This window comes from Ctenocephalides felis, unplaced genomic scaffold (genome assembly GCF_003426905.1).
Source record: "Ctenocephalides felis isolate EL2017-DRISC unplaced genomic scaffold, ASM342690v1 CF-g0.4_SCAFFOLD_01170, whole genome shotgun sequence".
Classification (NCBI taxonomy): Eukaryota; Metazoa; Arthropoda; class Insecta; order Siphonaptera; family Pulicidae; genus Ctenocephalides; species Ctenocephalides felis.
This window is the reverse complement of record NW_020537324.1, coordinates 77573139-77580952: the sequence shown is the minus strand read 5'-3', so window position 1 is coordinate 77580952 and position 7814 is coordinate 77573139. Positions and strand designations below refer to the sequence as shown.

Genomic DNA, 7814 nt, shown 5'->3' with positions numbered 1-7814 from the left:
GGGAGATGTGCTGATTAGTATTTGGCAAAGGCAGGTCCAGCCGTTACGGAGATATGGGGCAATGAGTGCAGAAAATACAAATAGAGTTTTTGAGAAAACGGATCATCCGATTTGTATGATCCAAAAAATATTCAGTTCGGGAAAAAGTGGTTGTTAGTTTTTGGCAAAGGTAGGTTCAGTTGTTTTGGAGATACAGGGCTAATAGTTTAAAAAATGGCAGTTTTTGAGTGAACTAAGCATCCGATTTAAATGATTCAAAAAACTTTCTGCTTGTTTCAACAAAATAATTGCTTTTGGAAAAAAAATTTTGTTTCTAATTTTTTTTTTCAAAAAATATTTTTGTAATTTTGGATTAAAAATTCAAAAAATTACCCAGACTAAGCACAGTCTAAGCGCCACTCTGGTACATATGTTTACCCAAGTGCGTTTTGACTCTTTATAAACTATTGAAAAATGCAAAAATACCGCCAAGTTAAGCACAGTATAAGTGAAAATGTCGCACAGAATTATTTGCAAAAGCGTTTAGACTGTGACTATACAGAGCACTTTTTTCAATTTTGTGTAAATTAGGCAACTATTTTTTTTTTAAATTGAATTCGAAATGAAATGACGATAGTTAATGTTCTGAAGATAAATTGATTTATAATTTATGATTTACATTTGATTTGCTCAGATATAACAAACAAGATAGCAAAAATAATGAAAGTTACACAGTATTTGTAATAATATATTTGAAAACGTTTAAAATTTCTCGAATATTTCATTACGGTACGAAAAGTTCCAGCAATTTGCCTTAAGGCACGATGCCATACACCACTAGTTATTTTTCAATTTCAAATTTTAAAACCCAACCGTCACCCTAGCGGCCAACCCGGCAAACACTAACCATTCCATCCATACATACACACACACACGTCAATTATATCAAAATGATGTGTGTGTGAATTACTATCGTGTTTATCAATTACAAAAAACCACTGTGTTAAATCAAAAAAACAATTTAATCCAATTATTAATAAGCATGTGCAATTCCTAGCGACGATTTTATTAGAAAATTCGAAGAAAATATCAAAAAAATGGCGCTATCACATCTGTTCCCGATGCAGAGGTTATGCAGAGTTTTCAAATTAACACAATTAGCCACAAATCAAATGCAAAACCAGCGAAGGAATTTAATTAGGAACAAGGAATTCATTAGATACTTTTCCAATGAAGGTGAGATAAAGGATTTATATGATTTTATAAAGTTTTGACATTGCAGAGAATTTGAGGTTAGGAAATGCACAATTTGATGGTAGATGAAATATTGTATTTACTGCAATAGAATTTATTGTATGGTAATAATAATCGTATTCTGGGGTTTGTTAGCTTCAAAATGATATCAAATATGACTTATTTTGGTTTAAAATGGAGTTGGAGTGCCTTAACCTAAGTCTTGTACCAGTCGGTAAGATTTTGTTAATATATGGACTTTTACAGAAAATTACTTACTTTACTACTTACTTTGAAGTCTTCATCTACTTTGTAAACACTAAGACTAGATTTTGGACATATTTTTAATTAAATAAACAAGTTATTTCAATTTGAACCTAGCTCTTAATGACACAGACATTTTTGTATGACCTCACGATAATATGAGTTTAACGCTCATACTGTTTAATCATAATGAATGTTCTTTATGATCTTCATTGCTTTAATGGCAACTAAGCCTTAGTATTTCTATTTCAAGTTAAGTATGTCTTTTTTGTTTTTAAAATTGGTTTTGGGAGTGCTATAACCTGTGCTATAAGTCTTGAGCCAGTTGGTAAGAATTTGTTAATATATGGATTTTTACAGAAAATTACTTACTTTACTACTTACGTTGAAGTTTTCATCTACTTTGTAACCACTAAGACTAGATTTTAGACATGTTTTTAATTCACTTTAATAAACAAGTTATTTCAATTTGGACCTAGCTCTTAATGACACATACCTTTTTGTTCGAAATCTCACTTACACTATTTATGTTGCTTATTAAATACTCTTTTTTTATAATAATTGTATACCTATTATAATCTTCATTGTCTTTTTGACTACTAAGACAAGATTTTTAGACATATCTTATCTAATAGACATATCTAATTAAATGATTTAACTTTATTCAGACTTAGCTTTTATTAATATAGCAATATTTTTACACGAAACTGAATAAAATGAGTACAGGTTTTGTTTTTATTGCAAATAGTATTATTTATTGTTTTATAATCAGATTTGTTGTAGTTTTAGAAAGGTTTCTCGAATGAGAAGTGTTTGCTGACTACTTTTTTCTCCTCAGTACTTCTTTACTTAACTTATAAAGGAATTTATTATTTTTATTTACAGATTGGATGGTTTGTTTATATTTGTGCTCTGGTTTTTGTTACCATCACAATTATATCAAATATGGTTTATTTGTTTTAAAATTTGTTTTGTGAGTAATATAACTAAATTCTCTAAGAATTTGTTAATATACAGATTTTTACAGTAAATAAACTTGCTTTGTGGTCTTCAACTACTTTGTAACCACTAAGACTACATTTTAGACATATTTTTAATCAAATAAACAAGTTATTTCAATTTAGACCTAGCTCTTAATGACACGGAGACATTTTTGTACGAAACCTCACGACAGTATGAATTTAATACTTCTACTTTTATTTAATCATAATGAAAGTCTATTATGATATCCTTCATTGTCTTTTTGACTACTAAGTCTAAGTTTTGGAGGTAGGCTTTTAATGATATAGCAATATTTTTACCCGAAACTGAGTGTAGGATTTGATTTCATTGCAAATACAACTTTTGATTTTTCATAAGCAATCAATAAGTATTATTTACTGTAATATTATCAGATTTGTTGAGGTTTCAGAAAGGTTTGTCGAATATGAAGTATTAGCTAACTATTTTGAATTTAATTAACTCCTCTGTACTTATTTACTCAAAATCACTTATTATTTTATTTATTTATTTATTATGATTTTTATTAATAGAGTATATAGTATGTTTATAATAATCGTGCTCTGGTTTTTGTTAGCATCACAAATATGTCTTATTTGTTTTAAAATTGATTTTGGGAGTGATATAACTAAGTTCTTGTTTCAGTCGGTAAGAATTTGTTAATATATGGATCTTTACAGTAATTTGACTAACATTGTAATTTTCATTAACTTTGTAGCTACTATAACTTGGAACTGGACGTATATTTATTTATATAAATAAGTTATTTTAACTAGACCTAGCTCTCAATGACACAGAGACATTTTTGACGATGTGACTTTATATTTAGACTATACAACATTCTGGTACATATTTACATATTCTGGTACCAAGACTCGTTTTTAGATATATTTTTATATATTCTGGAACCAAGATTTGATTGTAGATATATTTTTAATTAAATAAACAAGTATTTCAATTCAGACCTAGCTCTCAATGACACAGAGACATTTTTGACGGTATGACTTTGTACTTACACTAAACAACATTTTGGTACATATTTACATATTCTGGTACTAAGACTCGTTTTTAGATACATTTTTACATATTCTGATAATAAGACTTGATAGTAGATGTATTTTTAATTAATTAAACAAGTAATTACAATTTGAACCTAGACTTTCAATGACACGGGGACATTTTCATAGATGTATTAGATGTATTAGATATACAAATTTACAATTAAATAACAGAACAACCAAATATAAAAATACAAATAAAGGAGTGCTAAACTAATTTAATTTTGAGTCTTGATTTTATGAAACTTGATATTACATCTTCGTTTAGAGCATCTTCAAAAGTTGAGGTCCTGTATATCCATTAATTTGCAGAAATTATTTAAAAGTTTAAAAGCTTTTCTGAAAAAAAGAGCAGTATCAGAGACGAAGAAAAATATTTCAAAGCTAAGTAATACTCATATGGAACCATATGACGATATGAGAGTAATACTTATTTTATACAGCATTCTGGTGCTAAGACTCGTTTTTAGATACATTTTTACATATTCTGGAACCAAGATTTGATTGTAGATATGTTTTTAATTAATTAAACAAGTTATTTTAATTTAGACCTAGCTTTCAATGACACAGACATTTTTGTACGACAATAAGAGTATAACACTTATACTATTTATGTTGCTTATTAAATACTTTTTTTTATAACAAATGAATATCTATTATGATGTTCATTGTGTTAATAACCACTGAGACAACATTTTGGAGCTATCTTTAATTAATTAAATAATTTAACTCTATTCAGACCTAGCTTTTAATGAAATAGATAAATTCTTGTTTCAGTCGGTAAGATTTTTGGATTTTTACAGTAAATGAACATACTTCGTAGTCTTCAATAACTTTGTAACCAGTAAAACTTGGCGCTGGACGTATTTTTATTTATTCAAATAAGTTATTTCAATTTGGACCTAGCTCCTAATGACACAGACCCGAAACATTATGACGATAAGAGTGATACAAGTTTCTTAGTTTATAACTAGTTTTTTGTATCAATCCATAAGATTTTGTAATTATATAGATTATTATAGTGAATTAAAACTTGGTTTTGAACGCAAATTTACTAAATAACATTAGTTTTTGTGTTTTGCAAAGACTTTGATGACCTAGCTCTCAATGACATGGAGACATTTTTGTATAAAACCTTATAACAATATGAGTATCATACAAATTTTCTAGTATATTTGACTTCTAGACAGTATAACTATTGAACTCACTTTTGAACATATTTCCAAATTGTTAGTTTTTTTTTAATATTTAATCTTGAAACTTAATATTGAGTAATTGTAATTTTAAATTTACAAAACAATTATACAACAACGTCTGTCGGGTCATCTAGTATATATATATATATATATATATATATATATATATATATATATATATATATATATATATATCATTTATCCATTTATCCATTTATCTATTTCCCCAGATAAAACTAATGTAGCAAAACCAACGACCAAAGTAGAAAAGACACAAGAGAAACCCGCATCAGAAAAATCTCCAGAAAAGCCTCAAGAAAAAGTTGCAACGACTGAGACAGCAAATCTAAATTTATCTAGTGAAGAAAAACCTATACCTTTATTATCACAATTGTTTTCACAAACTGCCGCCAATGATCCTGAGGAGCTCGAAAAAGAGAGGAAAAAAGAAGAGGAGGAAAATAGGAAGGAAAAGGAAAACGCTTGGAAGAAAATGAAAATCGGGTAATAATAATAATAATATAATATATATATATATATATATATATATATGTATATTGATTTATTTTTTTAGTTTTGCGGTGTTTGGAGTTTCTATGACAATAGTTGGCAGTTGTCTTGTCATCGAATATGGTATGCCGGGTAAAGATGACGATGGAAACATCATCGAAGATGAATTTAGTTCTTTGCCTGCACCTAAGCAGTATATTTATAGATTGTGGAACGCTATGATGTTCTATCAAAAGGTAAATATATATATATATATATATATATATATATATATATATGTGTGTGTGTGTGTGTGTGTGTGTGTGTGTGTGTGTGTGTACTAGCTGACCTGGCAAACGTTTTATTGCTAAGTAAGGTATATTCTAAACAATTTCTAAAGAATTTGAATACCTTAAGTGTATAAGGATGCACTGTTTGAATGCTATATACAGTGAGGTATTATAAAAACAATAAACCCCATTAGTTTGTCTATATTTTGTCAATACAATCAAACTGGAATCCAAGTCATTTTTAGTCTTTCGATTTATTGATTACATTTCAAGTTTTTCAGATTCTTTTTGAATTCTGGATTTTGTGTAGAATTCTAAATAATACTACTGAGCTTATACAATTTTTTCAAATTTTTGCAAGGAGAGATAGAAAATGAAATAAGTATTTCTTTTTCGACCTGTTTTTTGAAAAGTTTCAAGTTACATTCCATGAATTATAGTAAATTTAATAAAAAGTATATATGTAGAGCATGTGTGGCAAACAGGTTTAAGGAGCACAACTAGTGTGAAGTTTTAAAAATATCGAATTTTCAATTTTTCCATATTTCGATTGGTTATACCTTTAAAAATAACATACTAAAATTTTAAAGCGATATCTTAAATAGTGTTTGAGTTACAGCCATTCAAAGAGTATATATATAGTATATAGTATAACGATCATTTAATCTTTAAACGCGTTTTTCTCGAAACAGCATTTTCCGAATTTGCTGCAGCGATTACTCAAAAACAAATGATCCGATCATTACCAAATTTTTTTTTACATGTTCTATATATAGTTCTCCGTAAAATGAACTATCGGTTTTTTGATCGGATCAAAAATCGAATTTTGGCAGTCCAAAAACGACCAAAATTTTGGGTAAAATTCGACTTTTTTAAAAAAAACGCTGTCATTTTGTAAATTTTTCATTTTTTTTCTTTATCGTAGTTCAGTTTACAGACAATATTATCTAGTTTATCGAGATTTTTTTTTTTTTAATTTCATCCACGTAGAAGGCTGGAATCACTGCAGCAGTGAAGAGCCTGTTTTTTGTCGCGCCGTTGGAGATCGACGATAACTTAAAAAATATTTAATTTTTTTCTTCAAAAATTTTACTATGTATTCTTAAAATATGTATAAATATATTCCTAAAATTTTGAAATAATTGATAAAGTAGTTTTTTTTTAATATAAATTCCCAAAAATCACCTTTTTCTTAGGCGGTTACACTAGTTGTGCCCTTTAATGTCTTATTTTAATTTTAAAGGTATTTAATAAAACAAATACATTTTTAACTAATGCCATAAAACTACCAATGGTAGAAAATACTTTTGTTACGGATTTTCAAAGATTACCATTTATCTCCTGATAGCAAAGTCATGAGAATCAAGGTTACAGCTGGTTATACATCTTTTTCCCTCTACTTTCAAATATTGTTGTTAAACAATGCTTAACTTTATTGGTTTTTGACACATCGGTGGTGGACCTTTTTAACACGGACCTTCATAAATTACTATCTATTCTTCGATAAATTCTGGGAAATTATAACTGGGAAAATGTTATTCGACAAAATGTCTCTTTGATTGATACCAAATTTAGGTTCTGAATTTAAATAACATAAATAAAAAATAATATAACGTAGAAAATGTTTTTTAAATACCAATGAGTATATAATTATACAAATGAGATCTTTCAGAGCACCGTGTTTGAGAAAAATATGCCAAAAGTGCATTTTCATATTAGCATTTCAAAAAAGTTGATATTTTGAGTCTCTAGTAACACTTGCGGCCCGTTTAATAACGTTTTGGTGTATAAATATAACTACGAACAAAACTACTTACTACAATTCATTTATAATTAAATAATATTCACGTAAAACATCCTATTAAACGTAATTGAACACCATCTGTCAAAAACGTTTGACATTTGACGTATTAGCCACCGTCCATTGTTTTATTCAAATTACGCTTTTACAAAAATGTTCAAATTGAAAATGTAAAGTTTGTACGCGATTTTGAAATATTATCTCACCTTTCCGACAACTTACTAATTGGCACGAATTGTTCAAGACTAAGACTGGCCAAATCGGTTTAGCCGTTTTCGAGTGTTACCGAATCATTTGTTCGAGAGCTCCATTTTTATATATAATATATATATATATATATATTATATATATACAACTTCATTTATCTTTTTCCAGTTAATCAAAGAACCATCCCGCAAGCATTTACTACCAGACCCTCTTCCGTACCCCTACATTCAGCCCCCTTATACCCTGGTCATCGAACTGACCGATGTGCTAGTACATCCCGATTGGACGTACCAGACCG

General features: G+C 28.3%; 1 protein-coding gene across 1 annotated transcript; it reads left to right on the top strand.

Moving 5' to 3' along the window:
• Positions 1 to 905: 905 nt before the first annotated feature.
• Positions 906 to 7814, top strand: LOC113366751 (mitochondrial import inner membrane translocase subunit TIM50-C-like; the record flags this gene model as incomplete). The annotated part of the gene is given in 4 exon segments (XM_026608408.1): positions 906 to 1215; positions 4960 to 5233; positions 5304 to 5475; positions 7685 to 7814. Coding segments are annotated over 4 exon segments (715 nt in total), but the record flags the coding sequence as incomplete, so codon positions are not given.